This window comes from Lagopus muta, chromosome 8, assembly GCF_023343835.1.
Source record: "Lagopus muta isolate bLagMut1 chromosome 8, bLagMut1 primary, whole genome shotgun sequence".
NCBI classification, from domain to species: Eukaryota; Metazoa; Chordata; class Aves; order Galliformes; family Phasianidae; genus Lagopus; species Lagopus muta.
The window spans coordinates 4,904,845-4,923,130 of NC_064440.1; the positions used below are offsets into that span (position 1 = coordinate 4,904,845).

The window sequence follows — 18,286 nt, forward strand, 5'->3', positions numbered from 1 at the left end:
AGACCTTTTACCAACTTAATCCTACACAGCATAAAGTTTAGCAAATAGTGACATTGCATATGTTCTGTAGCCTAAAACCAGCTTATTATTTCTTATCTCTATAGGGAAAGAAACAGAGGAGCTGTTTAGCTACCATTTCAAGAGTTTAGCCTGTATTCATAAGTCACTTTGTAAACTTTATAAAAATACACTGTAAAATAGCACCTCTTAAGCAGAAATGTTTAAGCTTTGTTATAACTTTTCTCTGATAAAAAATGCATGAAGGAGATACATTTGTGTGCTGTTTTTTGCTGAAGGATTGGACGTCTATTCAAGGGACATATTTAATCTCCGTCAGGAAATAAACAGCCCTATGAACCCAGAAAGCAATGAATTGGTATCATTGTATAATAGGTAGTAGTGCAAGTGACTAACTTATGGTGAATAATCTGATTTTTTTTTAAACAGTACAATCAAAAATCCTTTGCCAGTGTTTTTCATGCAATGAAACTCCAACTAGAGCTACCATAAATCCATTAGAAAGTAGAGTTCTGTCCACCACAAATTAAAATTTTGAAGAATATGGAGCGGTCTTTTGGTGAGCATTCATTGGACAGTTGCTACTTTTCTATATCATACTTGGGTTTTAACAATAACATAGCTCAAAGAAAAACATGTTGCTGCTTGTAAGGTCATGTAATGCAAATACGATTCCTCCTTTTTTTTCCAAAATATTGAAGACCATACCTGAGCTCTCGAGAAGGTAACAGTCCAGGATTTATTGTGAAGTGTTTTAATAGATAAAATAATCTGAAAATAAAGCATGGAGAATCACTCCTATAATTCTTAAGAATGCGTTAACCACTTAAAAGGTAAAAGTTTTTCTTTTTATTAAATGGATTTTCATAGATAAGAATGAAGGATATATAATTATTTTTAATACTAATTTTTATTGCCAACAAGGGTTACTTTATCTTTCAACTGTAGTCAAATCTGTCAGAAATACAACAGTAGAATTTAAACAGTTATTTGAATTACGATCTTCCTGAGCAGCATTGATATTTGTTTGTGACATTGCCCATTCTCTCGACCTTTTGATCTAGTTTAACTATATTTGGTGTCTAAAATAGTTGTTTGGTTTTTTAGAGAGATATTAAATCATATTTAAATCTCTTAGTCTTTGTGTTGATAACATGCATTTTAACCTCATCAGTGGTTCTGTGTGTGGTCAGATGCCAAATGAACAAGTTGCTTGATAGAGAGATAGAGAATTGTAATTCCAAGTGTCTCAGTCCTTGCCAGCCACAGTTCTCACTTGGTTGTTTTCTGTATCTTCTTTTTGTGACACAAATTAGCTTTAAATTGAAGCTTGTTTATAATTTTACCAACCTTGTACAGTCAAGTAGAAGACTTCAGGAAGGAATGAAACAGTCCCATACTTCACTAGAGTCACTGCGCCATGGAACAGCAATTTCAAAGCCTTTTTCTATTAGTTCTGCTCCATTATTAGAGAAAATAATGTACCCATTGAGCATGCATTGCTGGTCACGCTGTGTGTGACATCTACCTGATCTCTAAGAGACAGTTAAGGGTTTACATTTTTCTTAACTAGTCAAGGGTGGATGATTTCTAGAAGGAAGAAATTGGAAGTAGCTGATTTTATTTGAATTCAGTAAGAGCTCCTCTGCCTCTTGCAGCTAAATCAGTTGAGAAAGCAAACTTTATGCATAATAAAGCCCCTATTATCATTCAGTAAATACTAGAGAGAATAAGATTTATCCATTCTTAAGCACAATTCCATAGAAATAATTATGTAGAAATTCCTATATGAACTTACTCTCCTTTTATCAACCTTTGCTGCAAGGGTTGATTTTTTTTTTTTTTTTTCCGGGAATCTTCTTATTTCAAGGCTTTTGAACTTTGAATCCAATAAATATCAGGTGCACATGGGAAAAGACTTGTACTTTCCACTGAACAAGTTACAGAATGTATTAAGGCCTTAACTTGACTATACATCAAACTCCAGAAAAGAAAGAATTTGTGGAGTTGGTCTCCAGCTTTAGTCAATGCTCTACCAAGTTGCATAGGCTGTTTTGATTTTTGGATGTAAAATCCTGCCCAATCTAAATTATGAATTATTAACATTATTTTTCTTTATTATTTATTTTTCTGTATTATTTTCCTTCCTACTCAATAGTGAAAATTGAAAGAGAATTTCATATCAAAATGATAAAATTTGAGGCATTGACTTTCTGAAAATTTCACTCCTGCAGTTTTCCTGTACTGGCATGATCTTGTATTGTAGTTACTGGTTTTGTAGCTTTTACATATTGTGTTTATTTAAAGACATCTTCTGTACTACCCTGTAATGGTATATGGGGGTGAGGAGGAGGGAAAGGGGACATGTATAACACAAGGAGATTATGAGATATGTTGGAATTGCTCTTTTAACTTAATCAATTGAAGAAAGAATGAACTTGAGATCAGATGCAGATGAGAGATAATCAAGAATTTTTTTTTTTCCCATTTATTGTATGAACTGTCATTTGTATTTTTTCTGCAGTTTACAGTCAAACCTGACAAAAAAAAAAAATTCTATTGATCCTTTTCAACATCTATCTGAATGGAAAGAGTTTATAAATGCTTTAATAGACTTTCGAATGACCCTGAATTTAATGTGACAACAGTAAGATTATATTGTTATGCTGTCTAAATAAGATGATAGTCAATTTTCCTTCTTTTACTACTGTATGTGCATCTTAACTTCAGAGCCCATATTTTTTAGGTGTCAGTCCATAAGAAAGACAGAAATTCAGAGGACTATTCACAGTGTTAAATTAGTTGCCTTGGTTAGAAGTGTTGACACTTCACAGACCTTGAGGTTGTGTTGTATTTCTGGACTAGAATACTGTTTTTTCTACAATGAAGAATAAGTCATCCTAGACACTTTAATTGCTTACAATAAGTGGATCTGTGACTTTGAGAGCAAATTTTGTAGAGAAATCAGTGATCTTTCAAATTAATTAAAAGGCTCATGCCATAGAGGAGCTTGAAGGAAAGCAAAACTATGGTAGCAGAAGAATCTGACAAGTGAAGGATGGAGAAAGAAGAAATGACTTCATTTCTAAAATGAGAATTTTGTGAGAGTAGTATGTTAAAAACAGTAGTGAAAAAATAGGGAGAGGAAAAAAATACATTTTTTTCATAAACAAGGACAAGAAGCTTGAAGTGATGATACTGAGACAGCAAAATAAATACTTTCTGCAGGAACTTAATGAATGAGATATTTTGCCAACTTTATTTTCATTATCTGTGTGTGTGCGTGCATGCATCTGAGTGTGTGTGTGTGTGTGTGTGCGTGCATGCCTGCATGGGTACATTGTATGCAAATCTGAGTGAGCTCCTCTACCAGAGTACCTTCCATCTAGCTCATGTTCTGTAGAAATACAGATTGCTTTTCCATCCAAAAAATTTGTGATGCTGTACCTCTCTTGATTTTCCGTTCCTATTGGAAAGACTTCAAATGTGAGCAGTTTGTGTATAACCTGTAGGAGCACTGTAAGTTCATGTGTGTGCATAAGTAAATGTAAAACTGTAACAGAACTCTGATAAAAAAAGGGTTACGGTATACCCATAATGTGGTTGTGGACAAGAAAGACATCTGTGAAGTCTCTCAACTGGCATTTTCTGAAGGCTGAGTAGAAAAAGCTACTACAGCATGGAGCAATTATGGCATCAAGACGACCGCCTAAGAGAAAACGATTTAACCATGATAGACAGTATAAATCATAGAGCAGAAAAATTTATAAAATGCCTTGCAATAAATGTTTTCCATATGCTTTCTGAGGATATATTTAATGAGCTATCTAATTATAATTACAAGGGGAATTTCAGTGTTATGTTAGCTCTTTGAGAGCTTTCATTTTCAACCAAAAAAAATATGTATTATAAATGTCTTGAATTTGAACTTAATCTATAGGCTGTAACTTTAGAATATACAAGACTTTTTATCCAGTTTTTATTATAAATTAGCATTAATTTAAAAGTCTGAATGTGAACACATGTTTGAGAAGTGCTTAAAGAAATGACAAGCTGTTGGTAAGGAGGAGTGTGTGTACCCTTCACTGGCCATTTAGCAGTTAAATTGTAATGCAACTGTCCTTTGTCCATGAGTTTTCAATTGTTCTGCTGCTGTGCATCACTGCTCATTTACCTCTCTAAGAAGGAGAGAAAACCATGATTTGTCATGTGTCTATGGATCAAGTCATTTCTCATTGTTTTAATATTTTTACCATATCAGTCTATTCTTTTCCTTTTGCAATTTTTGCACTTTCATTTGAAGTAGCAGTAATCTAAACACACAATGTTTATACAGTAGGTCCATATTATTAAATTTAAAACGCGTAGCATATGTATTGTACACAAATTGCTAATTTCTTACCTTGGGATAACAGAGGCTAATATGCATCTCAAGGTTTGTTCCTGGACAGTGAATACAATGCACAATTCGTGTGTTTTAGTATCATGTAAAAATTAAATTTATTAAGGTCACATTTTTCATGTATGTTATAATCAAATTTATGATTGCTTGTGTTACTCAAAAGTAATTTTCTGCCTACCTTTGGATTAGGCAGTGTTTCTATTCTTAACTGTTAAAATGGCAAGGTAATCTGTATTTCTATATCAACCTTCACTTTGTGTCCGTTGTAAGGGATACCAAGTGACCAATATACTAAAATGTGATCTATTTTACATAAAATAGTTATGGAAATGTTATTTGAGAGTTTGTCTGTGAGTATAACTCAGTAATACCATCTCTCTGTGCAAAGAATGCCTTCATTTCAAAAGCATTGCCATTTTTTCTTTTTTTAATAAGGAATAATTTCGTGATTTACCTTAGTGCAAGGATTTTTTTCATTCTAAATTATCCTATAGTTTGGGAAAAAATGGAGATTATTTCCATTTTTGTCTTTCAGTGCATTTTAATACAAATAGTAAATAACTATAATCCACAGTGCATTTTAATACAAATAGTAAATAACTATAATCCAGATGTTCTCTGCTCTCATCTTACAAGTATTTGTAATATTAATGATATTTTCCAGTGGAATAATAATCTGTCCTTACAGCAGGGGAGCTGGATACTTTCATTAGCATGTACTATCTATACCTTGACCAAAAAGGAAAGCAAAGTTAGAAAATTACTATATTAGTTTTTTAAGTAAGAAACATTCTCAATTCCTTATCAACCTCTATGTTGTAAAGACTGTTTCACTGATTCTGTTATACTTCTAATATTAATCTTTTAGTGCCGCTCTCTGTCATGTTTTTTTGCTACACATGAGTATGTTGAGTTGGAAAGCAGTTCCCACAAAAATATACTTAACTGTATATTATGCCTTCTATATTATAATTTTATGACAAAAAAAAAAAAAAAAAAAAAAAAAAAAAAAAAACCAAGGAAAAAATCCACAGTGTCTCAAATTTTACCTCTTTACTATCTTCTGTTTGTCCAGACATTTCATAGTCAAATGGATCCTTCCGGTCAAGTGCCCATATAATTGAGTTTAGACCATTTCAGTGCACTGACCTATAATGGTTGTAGATAGGGGAAAGAGATGTTTTCTTTCACAAGTAGATTCTGTAAAGAACAGACTCTGAAGTGTAAACATTTGAATTCCAGATGATTCCCATTACAAATGGGGATGCCTATACAACATCAGTGTAGAGTTTTTAAAACATCTCTCTAATACTACTTCCTTTGCATAAATAATTCCTATTGCATATGCTCTATTTTTCTCAGACTGTATGTTTCCCAAACAGCCACCTCTTTCTAAATGTAGACCTAGACTGTAACAGAGAGCTGTAGCATACTTTCATTAATGACCCTGGCAGCAGGCCATGTGCAACCTTTGTTTATCACATTAACTTTGAGGAATTACATTGGCATTGTCTAGGATGTTATTGCTCTTTGATCTATTCACTGATTCCATAGGGGACTGGGGATTTTCACCTGTAGTACCTTGCACCACTTGGCTGAGTACATTCTCTCCTTTGCTGTCGAGCTCCCTGCTGTTTCATTTTGAGTTTCTCTGTATAGCCTACATTGGGTGTCATCACTGTCTTTCTCTACAGTTCTTGATAACATGGGAGTCTTCAATGAAACCAGTGGCTTTATGCAATTTTACTTTATTAATACCTTTTTTTTTTTTTTTTGCCTGTACTGCAAATCTCATCTCTCTGACCATAAAAGTATTGGCAGTGCTGCAGAACCTAATGATTTGGGAAGGTACAAAATTCTGCAGATTAAAGCAGAAATCAATTCCCATGCTTGATACCAAGCATTCTGAGTTTAAAAATCGGAAAAGTCTAGTATCAGAAAGTTGTCTGGTGTTAATAAGAGCAGCTTTTGTCTACTGTACCTGAAGAGTAGTAAAAGAGTTGAGAACTGTACGTTTTCCCCATGTTCCTGCATTAACTGTTTTCTGTGTCCCAGCTCTGTCTTTATTCACATGTCTTCTTCTGGCTAATTCTCTGCATCACATTCCCTTCCTAGTAACACACTTTTTCTCTGAACTTCATTTGTTTTTCTGTTCTGCCCCAAAAGATATTTCACTATCTTCCCAGACCCCAGGGGGCAATTGTTTTACCTCTATGGAGGAAGGACAGAAGGAAATGATTGCAGTCCTGTCAGCTTCAGTCCCATTGAAGTTTATTGGTGACAGCAAGCATTTGGAAAATGAAACTGAAGTGGCAACTAGCTGTCATGATTTTATGAGACTTTTATTAAATGTATCAGAAGTGTTTCAATATTGCTGGCTTTTGCAATTAAAATGCCAAGATACATAACTACCTCCCGCCTTAATTTGTTCCTCTGTTTGCTATACAGAGAGCTGTAGGATTTTTTTTCTTCACCAGCTGTTGTGGTGTGATATCTGGTGTAAGATTTTGGGGAGCATCTATAGTATGCACCATTTCCTCATAAGCTCATACTTGTACATTTCAGTGGTGAATCTTCTTCTCTCTCACTATGTTATATTCTTCTAAGTGTTTTAAGGCAGGTTTGCAGTAATGATTCTTTTATGCAGCAGAATTTTCAGTTGAAGGATTTAGGTACAAAGTTAAGGTATGTCTAACTAATGAATTATTTCCCTTTCCATAGTGAAGCATTATGTGCAAACTGTCTCTCTTAACAAGCTTTGATCACACGAGCTGAATTTCCAAAAACAGTGATGCCAAAGCTCTAGTGAGAAATATAAAGACTTTATTTCATGGTTGTCACATACCTACAGTTAGATTCCCTTTAGAATAAAAAAAAAAAAAAAAAAAGTATAAAGATCTATGGTGTCTTTCTACAAGAATGGAGATTCTTTCTTTGCAGCTGTACAGTAAATGGCAAACTTTGGGGGGGAAAAAAAGTTCCTTAGATATTAAATTGTATCTTAGTAAGGTAAGCTATCAATGTAATTTCTTCCATTTCATAGGATCTATAAAAGAAACGGAACAGATGTGTCCTTTAAAAAACTGAAATCATGTTATTTTTGTGACTTGGAATGAGCTAAAATGGAGATGGTCTGGAGTGAGAATGCCAACTGTCTTCAGTTTTAAAATATGTTATTGTGAAACATATTCTCTGTAATTAAGTAGCAACTGTGGAGTTTTATTCACTGAGAAGAAATGTAAGGATGTTTTCTATTTAAATAAGTAAAAGAACTTTTTAAATCATAATGCAAGTAATCTACGTAGGAACATTTTTAAACCAACTATCAATTAATGAGCTTGGTTTTTAACAACCATCTGTGCATTGTTTATCTCTGTGGAGTTTGAGCTAAGTGCGTAAGATATCCTACTAAGAAAAGAAAGCAATAAGAAATTAGATCCAAAGACCATTCAGACTTAATATGAAATCCAGTAGAGGGATTTGTCTGGATGTTGAATCATGCTTGAGGAGGCTTAAGAGCAAATAGAGAAATTAGCCTTTCTTCTGCTGTGATCTGCAAAGACAGAGAAGGATGAGAAGCATCACTAGCAAAGCTGGCCATGACTCTTCTTAACAATTCCACAATACTTATCTGGAATGTTTTGTACCTTTCCAAACCTTTTTGTATCATAGAACAATGTTATTCGTTGTGCATGTCCAGCTCCAAACTTGGCAATTTGTTTAATCCTAAGAAAGGTATTAGATAACAGTTGTTCTTAGAACTGCATGGCAAAGTATTGCTCTATTGCATTTTCCTAAAGACAGCTCATGAAACTCATAAATAATACAAAAATACTTAGAAAAATATGAGTCACTTTGCAATATGCAACAGTGGCAGATGAAAAGTGACTGCTTCCTGCTGTTTCCACAAGTAGAGTTTCAGGCTCTGTAGTAAACTTAATCATGCTTGCAGCCAGATGAATAAGCAATTGGATTTCATTCAGGTGTTTGTTTCAGTTTCTGATGGATTTGCTGAGAATGCGTGCATGGACTCCTCATGTGTTATTTTTTTTTTTTATATGCATAGGGAGCAACTTCTCAACTGAAGAATATTTGCATATTGATATTCACACAAGGAAATTACAGCAGAATATCTTTGTGCTCATCCAACACCTGGCTCATTCTTAATATTAGCAGTATTTGAGGACCTCTGAAATCAGTAGAGATGCTGCAGTCCCTTCAGATCCACAGCTTTTTGTGTTTAACTCACACACACTTACACGTGTATATTTCTATAAATATGTATGTACTTAAATGGTTAAAAATGTTCAAGTATGAAGTGTTAAGTCATAGAATTTTGGGGCATACATTCAAATGCAAAAAGAAAAAGAAGGACAACTTCAGTAAACCTGTGAATATCACTCAAAGATTGGTTTTAATTGTGTGAGTAAATTATTACAGTCAGGTTCTGTGTAAACCTTTCATTATTCAGTGCAATGGAGGACGAGTCAGTGAGTGCAGATACTGGAAGTTACTGGGTGCATGTAGATAGCTGGCTGGTCATAGATAAGCTTTTTGGAATTTAGAATTCATTTTTAGAGCTTCTAGATTTAAGTTGACCCTAAAACAGTAATACAGATAAACACTGCTAGACTAAGCTGGCTGTGCATGGATCCAGCTCACATTCTCCTTCATTATTGCATAGTTGTAATTGGTATAAGATGCATTAATACACCATTGGTTATTGTTTTATTATCTAATAATTTTAGAAAGAGACTCTGGAATCAAATTGTGGTGATAGTAATAGGAGCTGAAGCTGTAGTTTTGAACTAAAACCTTACTCTAAGTGTTGTAAGCACAGCAGCAGAGTACTGGTAACTCCTTTCTGTGATGCTTGTTGATTTTTGTAGAATCACAGTTACTTGTGCATCTCTTTAGAAGATACTGGTGGTCTCTTTAATAGGTTAGTGTGTTAACAGCTGATGTCTAATTAATTCTACCATCTTAATTGGATCTTTTAGATGCTCAGCCAACTGGTCAGGCACACAGTGTGAGAGGCCAGCTCCCAAAAGCAGCAAGTCTGACAATATCAGTACAAGTAAGTACTCCAAATAAGTGCTACCACCCCTCCCATTTTAGAAAATTTAACCTGATGCTGATTTAGAGTAAAACTTTGTGAAATATGTACTGGTTATCTGTATTAAATGTAAGAGGGGGAAAATCAAGGAATTTTTTCAGTGTTTTGATTGGCATTCAGTGTTCCATGAGATGGTTTGGATCCATGCCATGCACTACATACTCACTGCTTCCAGGCTAGCCTGCACACTTCTTAAAGTGTATCAAGTGACAAGTACTCGGTGATATCACTGCTGTGCAGGGAACTAGTACAAGACCTCTGACCATCTGAGTCCCACTGAAGGCATCAAAAATAGAGTTGTAAGCAGTTCATAACTTTTGCATTGGCTGTCTGCAGAGCTTTGAATTTTACCTACTGTGAAAATCATCCTGACAATAAGAATAGCTCCTGTCATATTTTTTTAAGCATACCTGTAAGCATAAAAGGATGGCATTGCTGCAGCATTGGCAGTTTAAACTGGACAAGGCTCCCTGCAGTGCAATGAGTATGCTGATGGTACCCTGCTGTATATCTCAGTCACATTTAACCCAAGAGGAGCGGGGGGAACGAATTACCCACTATTCAGGTCAGCTTGATCCTTAGATGAAGTCTTCCTAGCAATCCAGACAAGTGACATAAAACTTACAAGCTGGAAACAGGCAAAAAACCTAGATCAGTGTTTCACATTGAGGCAATACCTGCTATGATCTGGGAAGCAGATGTTCATCTTGTGCCTGCTGCTAGACCCCAGGCTGCACAGTGGTCCCCAGGCAGCTTGGGAGGCTGTTATCAAGGCATTTTTTTATTGTAAATTTACCAAACTTTTTCCTCCCTCATTCAGTTTCCTTCATCCATTTCTCTTCACAAATGTCTTAAAATAGCAATTGTTGTACCGTCCTTTACGTGCTGAATCTTCCTAAGCTGAGGGGAATTAAGGATGCTTCAGGTTTTTGTTCAATACTGCTTGCTTTATTGTGAGCCTCTGAGAATCTGACTTTCAATAAGCCTTTAGGTAGAATTCAAGGACTCTTTTTTGCAGTTCTTTATTTAGAGTGCATTTTATATAGAGCAGAGGCTGCCAACAGCTTGTTTGGAATGAATCAGCTGATCTAATGGTGAAAACATGAACTATATTTTCATTTTCCAAATTAAGTATTTTAAAGGATATGATATTAAAAGAAATGCATTTCATTCCACATTGCTTTATACTAAAGACTGTCATAAGTGCAGACTAAAAGTATTTGCTACATATATTTCCTTAGTGCTAGATACTTATATTAAAGAATTCTTCAAAGGGTACCACTGCTGACCTTATTTTTGCAGGTCTTATTTCAGTTATCTACCAAAATAACCTCCAAGTGATATTCTTCTCTGTTTCCTTCTCTCTTTTAAGATCGCTGTCTGATCTGTGCACTATTTTTCTGCTACATTAAGCATTACTGTAGTTGTCTTGATTACTCAAATCAACGTAACAAAATTATTGGCGCTTGAGTAGAATGCAGTAGAAGATTGGAGTGTGCCAGCCATCCAGAAATGAATATTGCTTATTACTCTTCACGTTTCCCACAAATAAAAGCAAGACGTTGATATAAATGCTAACAGTGGAATTATTCATACAATTACATAATAGCATTGGTTGGAAGGACCTTAAATTCATCCAGTTCCAAACCCCCTGCTGTGGGCAGGCTTGCTACCCACCAAATCAGGTCTTCGATCAGATCCATACTTACTGAATATTTTAAATTAACAGTTGCGTGACTTAAATATAATACTGAGGGGTAATTGGAGTCGGAGTCAGTGATTATAATTCTTAAGTCTAAAATGCTCACAAATTCCATACATCTTCATGTGTAATCTCTGCAGGGGAGGGGTTTAGAAGATGTGTGTGTGATGACAAAAATACTCTTATTGCTTACATCATCTGTGATGACATTTTTTCATTGGGCAACATTTAAATCTCATATTGATGAAGCTCAACACATGAAATTTCATGGTTTTGGTGAGAGAATTTATGCTTTTTTAAAATTAACTATGCTACCGCTGTTAAGAAAATGTGGCTGTGAGGATTCAAAGAGATTTCCTTTTGCTATTTTAGGAAGCATTGCAATCATTGTTCCTCTTGTTTTACTGGTGACTTTGATCACTACTCTGGTAATTGGACTGTTTCTCTGCAAAAGAAAACGAAGGTGAGTAATTCTGTACTTATGTATGGAATAATAAGCAAAATCTCTTACATCAAATTTATATTTCAATTTTTTAAATCAAAAATCTGCAATTTTGAGCAATTTATTTGTTTATTTAAAATAGAACTGTTTCTGGATTCGGTGTTAGTTGCATTTTGGTTTTTATTGGAATAATTGCTATTTCATATCTTCATATTCTGCATGCAGTAAATAAGAAGGTGTAGGTCTTGTCAAGTTTGCTTAATTCTGCCAAGGCTGTATAAGGATTAATAATTTTATCCAGAGAACTGAACTTCGTAAGCAAAATTAATGTATTTCTTTGGAGCCATGTAATTAAGAAATATTATTAACATCTATAAATACTTGCGAAGAGAGCTTGTGCAGGACTTCCAGTTTCTAATCATAGTTCACTCTGGTTTACTTACATTGGTTAGCTCTTTCTGATTTTATGTTATTGAAGATGTAAACAGTGTACCTACTGTAGAATTCTAAGCCTTGTCATCCTCACTGAAATTCAGTATGTGAAGAAAGAAAGAAGAAAAAGAAATGTTTCTTCTATTTGAAAAGCCGTATATCACACTCCTGGCCATACTGTTAGTAATGTTGACCCTGAGAGGCTCCATTGATGTCAGATGCTACTGTTACCACAGAACAAACTTAGCAGTAGCCAAATCCTTAAAAGGAGTTGCTGAACTATAAATTGCTTCGATGGAAGCAATTAATCATCAGTAAAGAAATAGAGAGGAGCTCAATAAGAACTTTATATTTTAAAATGTAATCTTTTTAAAAAATCTCTTCGAAGATTGTAAAGTATGATAATAGGTTCAGATGTTCAACACTTGTACTGAACAGATAGGTAGTGTTTTGTAGGAGATGTTTTTTCCATGCCATTTCTGAGAAATAAAGATCTATATTAGATTGCAGCCATTAACTGCATCTTTAACATTAAAGCAAGAGGACTTGACCATTATCATATTGAGTGTGACTTCCCTATTATTACCTCTGTTTCTTATATTTACTGCTAGCAAACTCGAGGTTAAAAATAAGACTCCATTACTAAACTTAGAAAAGTATTCCTCGAGCTTCAGCTTTTCAATAACTATGGCAGATGATACAAATTGGAACAATGAGAAGCCTTACATTTTTTATGCATCACAATGAAATCATTTGCTTGTCTGTAGATTATGACTGTCTGACTTAGAATAGCTGGTTTGAAATGAAATCGAAATGAACGAACGAGGAGGTGACTCATATTTGCTCCATCTTGATTACTGCAGAAAACCTGCAATATATTTGCAAGGCTTTCCTTGGGAAGTTAGGGAAATCTGGAAATAGTGAGGGAAAGTCAGGGTTATAAGGAATGTGTGAGGGCATTCATACCACTACAACCAAAAAGAGAACTACAGTAAAAAAGCTCATTCCAGCCCAGTGAGATCTATGTGTATGCTCACTTTGCTACTTTGTTTGAAAAATGCTCGGATTTTGAGCTTCTGCAGGAAATGCTTTTAGTCCTATTGTTCTTATTGTTTAAGATAAATAAAGCTTGTACTATTTCAGGAGAAAACATCCAAGAAATAATTTGTAGATTATTTCTTGTGTTTCTGCATTACAGGACAAAAACTATAAGACGGCAGCCCATTATAAATGGAGGAATCAATGTTGAAATCGGCAATCCATCGTATAACATGTATGAGGTGGGCCATGATCACAGTGAAGGTGGTCTTTTAGCCTCTGATTTTACTGTAAATGCAGAAAAGGTAATTTTTTTCTTTTTCTAATGGCCAATATGCTACTTATTTTTTTGTCTTACGAGATATTGGCTTTGAATGCAATTAATAGAAACAAAGCAGTGATGGTTAGATTTAACTACACAATAAAGACACGTCAGATTTAATTAGAAAAAAAAACTTCATGTGTATATTAACATTTGTTTTTCAGTCTAATGATTTCTAATGGACACTGTTTCCTTGTGCCTACATTTTACCAAAATAGAGTTGGAACTAAGCTACAAAATGAGTTTTTTGTCATGGAGTTAATACTGAATGGAAGTATATTATCACACAGTCTAGATTTTGAAGTGTGAAAGAGTGTAATTATACTTAGGAGATTTAACTACTTATGTAGGAACTTTCAAAAGTGTAAAGAATTTAGAATCCTGGCTGGATAGATAAATGTTTATGGAAAACTTAAGTATTACCATATCTTTTTTTGTAAAAGATGCTGTCACTTCTGCTGCACCACTCTTCAGTGACTGAACGTCCTGAGTGATGTGACATAGGATGAACAGGGTAATGCTTTGATATCTTTCCTAGAGCTCTGTAATCAGACATACACCAAAGGGCAGCCATCATTCTGTGGCATTTCTGACAAAGCAATAACCGGATTACTGTTAGCTCTAGGAATGTCATCGCTGAATCACATAGTGTGCAGAATACAAGAGGTAAGCTGAAAATGGAGTTACTTCCTGGAGGAAGAGTATCTGAAGCAATGCTCTAATCCTTCATGGAGGAAAAAAAAAAAAAAAAAAAAAAGGTTTTAAAATGCTGAATTCTATTCTGGTACTGAATGCCACAATTTCTCAAGCTGAAGAATACCTGTTATGAGATTATTTTTCTTTTTTTTTCTTAGTATGCATCACTCTTGAAATAATGGGTTTCAGTCAGTACACTGTTTATTTAACAGTGATAAGTACACATGGAAAATGCTCTATTAGCACAGAAACTAAAATTTTCTGTTTACACAGGCCAGATACATAGGGGGAGGGCCCACTGCATTCAAGCTTCCCCACACAGCTCCATCAATCTACCTAAACTCTGACTTGAAAGGACCACTATCAGCAGGGGTGAGAAATGATGATTCAAATCCATTTCATTCCATCACAACCCCTTGTTAAAGAAAGCTTGTCTGTCATTTTAGAAGAGGCATTTTCTGTTTGTTTTTTCTTTTTATTTTGTTTTTGAGTTTTAACAGCAAGAACGACAGGAAGTTAAATGTTTTCATTTTGAAATAAGGGTTTCCCCTCTGCATACAAAATTAAATCTCTATCATTTTAATGTCATCTAAAACTGCGAATGTGTCTTTACAAAGACAGGCAAAACCAGTGAGCAAATGCAATGACTTTTCATAACATTATATAAGGTTAGCATAGAATTCACAGCTATGTGCATATTGATATATTTTCAATTTATATGCAATTACAGACTTGTAGTGAAGTTTATCAAGCTGAAAGAAATTCCCAAGTTCCCCAAGAAATTTTTTTTTTTTTTATCATTTTAGAGGAATTTGATACACAATAAGTGAACAATTTCCTTTAATACTTGCCACTGCATTTTTGGATTGTTCAGTGAATTTTTGAGAAAAATCTGAAGGCAGTCACTTTTAAAAAACCAAGACTATGGCTACAATTCATCAGAAAATCAATGTTTGCAAACATTAAGGTTTAAAATTCTAGAAAGGAACATCAATATGATATTCATTTTCATGTGCCTTAGTAAATATGTTCATCTTTTGTGCCATTTGCATTGCATGACTGTAATACGTTCTTTAGTATTTGAAAAATTAACAATTTGCAAAGGGTGTGATGTTTCTGATGGGCCACAGAATCATTGATGAGCAAGAATAAATGCCTTCCTCCAGCATTAATAGTTTCTGTTAGTCAACTCACTCCAGTTACATGCTGTACCTCACTGTACTTCATTAGGACCACTCACAGAGTATATCATGAGACAGAGCCCACTATTATATAAGAAGTAACTCAGTGAGCACTATATAGATGCCAAGGTCTTTGTACTGTTGTAGTTATCATCCTTAGCAGTGATGATTAATGACATAAAAAAGTCCCGTGAATTGGCATAACCCTAAATTTCTTATGATGAGCATTATGAAAAATATAATTCAATGGGAATAGTCAAGTACAACCGAGAACTGGCTCTTATAACTTTCTGCAGCAGATGTCGTGTGTTTGTGTTCCATTAATACAGAAGAGTAACTTGTTTTTCAAACCTTTCTTCCTTTATTCTAAGAAAGAATAAAGCGCTAGGCAGTCCCTTTGTCACCTGCAGGAGATGGAACAGGCAGCCCTTGGCTAAGCCCAAGGAACAGCTGCTTTATCCACCCAGCAAAATCTTAACCCTGGGTTCAGAAGAAGTATTGATCAGTAGGGAGAAAATGAATTTAGATTGTAAACTTCTTGTTCATCTGTTACCCAGCGTACATTCAGCTTATTGAATAATCTACCCACTTATATTTTGGGTAAAAAAATATAATTTACCTTTTTTCTATCTTACTGTTCTTCCTCATGCTCATAGTATTTATATAAGAAAAGCTCCACTGTTTAATTATTCATGTTAGAGGAATATTTTGAACATAACACTTTCCAATTATTAGAGGGAAAATGCTGAACATCTAGTTGGATAGCAAAGATCTTCTAGGAGATGAAAAAAGCACAAAGTATGGAGAAACTAATTGATACATTTATATTATAAATCTTGCACGGTGCTTTTGCCATAGCATTAGGGGTATGGGAGTGAGTTTCATCCATTTTATGTATCCTTTTATACTGTCAAATGTACGATATTTCTCATATACTCCAATGCTTTGCAGATTTAAAAACTGACTTGTCCTATAATGAAGTACCACTCATTTCAATAGATTTGCTATTACAGTCCAAGCTACCAAACTTGTTGAGAAAATGCTTCTCAATCTGTAAATACTATGATATGTTAATAGTTACGCTGGTTTATTTTTAAAACAAGTTTAATTTACATTACAAAAGTATTGAATTTTTGGTCAAATCATGTTGTATATTTGGGCCACAGAATTCGAAAACATGGTCAGCTATTGATGGGATGCTGATGTCTTAGAACAGGTAATATATGGAAACTGTTGGTTGCAGTTTTCTCCTGTTAAACTTGTCACATGGTCTCACAGTGCACCTTCTCTATAAACTTCGTCATATCTATTCTGAAATCTTCCAGTGTAATAAGGTGGACAAGTGAACTTCAGAGACATTTTTCAAGGTTTTTTGTTTTATTTTTGTCATTTCTGTTACGGTTTTAATATCATAAATTGCTGCATGTCATGCCACTGATTATTTTAATAGCATGTCTCACATCACGAATTTAATTTGGACTAAATAATTAACTCATTTTTTGCAGAAATCCAGGTATCTATTAAATATGTTCGACTATAATTTATGTGTACTTGTTCTAGCTTTAACCACACCATTTCCATTTCCATCAATGTTTATTTTGGTTTAATCTGTCTGATCTAATATATGCTTAATTTCTCTGCAGCCAACAAATTACTCCAATCCAGTATATGCAAAGTTATACATGGATGGACAAAACTGTCGAAACTCCTTAGCAAGCGTTGATGAAAGAAGAGAACTCCTTCCAAAGAAAATAGATATTGGGATAAGGGAGACTGTGGCATAATCTGCTGTTACCTTTTATACTCTGTATAAATGTATAAAATATAAGGATTACTTTTCTATGTACCAACAGTATTATAATTGTTTTGGCATCAGCATTACCTCTGTTTTTTTGTTCTGTTGATTGTTTTCTGAGTTTTTCTTTTGCTGATGACTTTTGACTGACCATTTGTAAGGTATTTTTATGATAAAGAAACTGCACTACAGTACAATTTACAACAATGCTGCTGAAATAACACACCTTTAAATTTGTTAAAATTGCAAACAACATATTTGTTTGTAGCGTGAAAATGAGCAATCTATTTTCTATGAACTTTTTTGGTTCTACTTAATCAATGAAGATGGTATTTGCACTTTTTCATTATGTAGTCTGGAAGCTGTAGTACAGTGTGTAACTTTGTTTATTTTAAATGGTGAAAGAATGATTGAATGGTCTACTCTCTTCTTTGTGCCCATTAGAATTTCTCTTCAGATCCTGATGAAGCTAGTTAACTTTTCACAAACCAACATTACTTGCTTTTAAATTAGCTTTAGGTTGTCAAGAAGTAAGCAAGACTATAGAAATGAAACATCTAATGATCTGCATGAACACAATGATTATGTTTCAGAAATTCAGTGACTGTACATGATATACTAAACATATATACCATGTAAACAAGCTTTGTATTTATTAAAACCTTATAGAACATAGTAACGATATATCTTGGAAGCTGAAACCTTACTTGCTGTGGGACAAAGCATATGAACTCCAACAGTCCTGTAGGACAGTAGCCACCCTAGAGCACAAGAGGGCATTGCCTACACATGCATTATATGTTTATTCACTTAATCTCATGCATTACTTATGGATTGTTAATTCCCCAAACATGTACCAAGCAGTAGGGGGAAAAAGAAATAGATACAAAAAAACACCTTAAGCGCACACACACACACACACACACACACACACACACACACAGCATTCGGTTTTGACCGTCACAAAAAAGTCACACTTGTTTAGAGATACTAAGGAATCCAAAATACTGCAGTTTCTTTAAATGAAAATGAACTGTGATATTGATAAGATAAACCATAACCAAATGACAGAGTAGTTAATCCTTACCTAGGTCTGAGTTTCAATAGTCTGGGTTCAATATAGCAATCCAGCTATCAGGAGT

At 34.4% G+C, this 18,286-nt stretch overlaps 1 protein-coding gene across 5 annotated transcripts in view; it reads left to right on the forward strand.

Moving 5' to 3' along the window:
* Positions 1–18,075, forward strand: part of LRP1B (LDL receptor related protein 1B) — a 584,143-nt gene extending 566,068 nt beyond the window's left edge. For 2 of the 5 annotated variants that reach the window (XM_048952659.1, XM_048952662.1), the window contains 5 exons: positions 9,421–9,497; positions 11,611–11,701; positions 13,311–13,455; positions 14,442–14,540; positions 16,993–18,075. In XM_048952659.1, the coding sequence (XP_048808616.1) occupies positions 9,421–9,497; positions 11,611–11,701; positions 13,311–13,455; positions 14,442–14,540; positions 16,993–17,133 (553 nt within the window). In that variant the 3' untranslated portion in view covers positions 17,134–18,075. Of the gene's footprint in view, positions 1–447; positions 6,180–9,420; positions 9,498–11,610; positions 11,702–13,310; positions 13,456–14,441; positions 14,541–16,515; positions 16,566–16,992 lie in introns of those variants that run through there. The other 3 variants (XM_048952660.1, XM_048952661.1, XM_048952664.1) reach the window with 3 other exon arrangements.
* Positions 18,076–18,286: the final 211 nt, after the last annotated feature.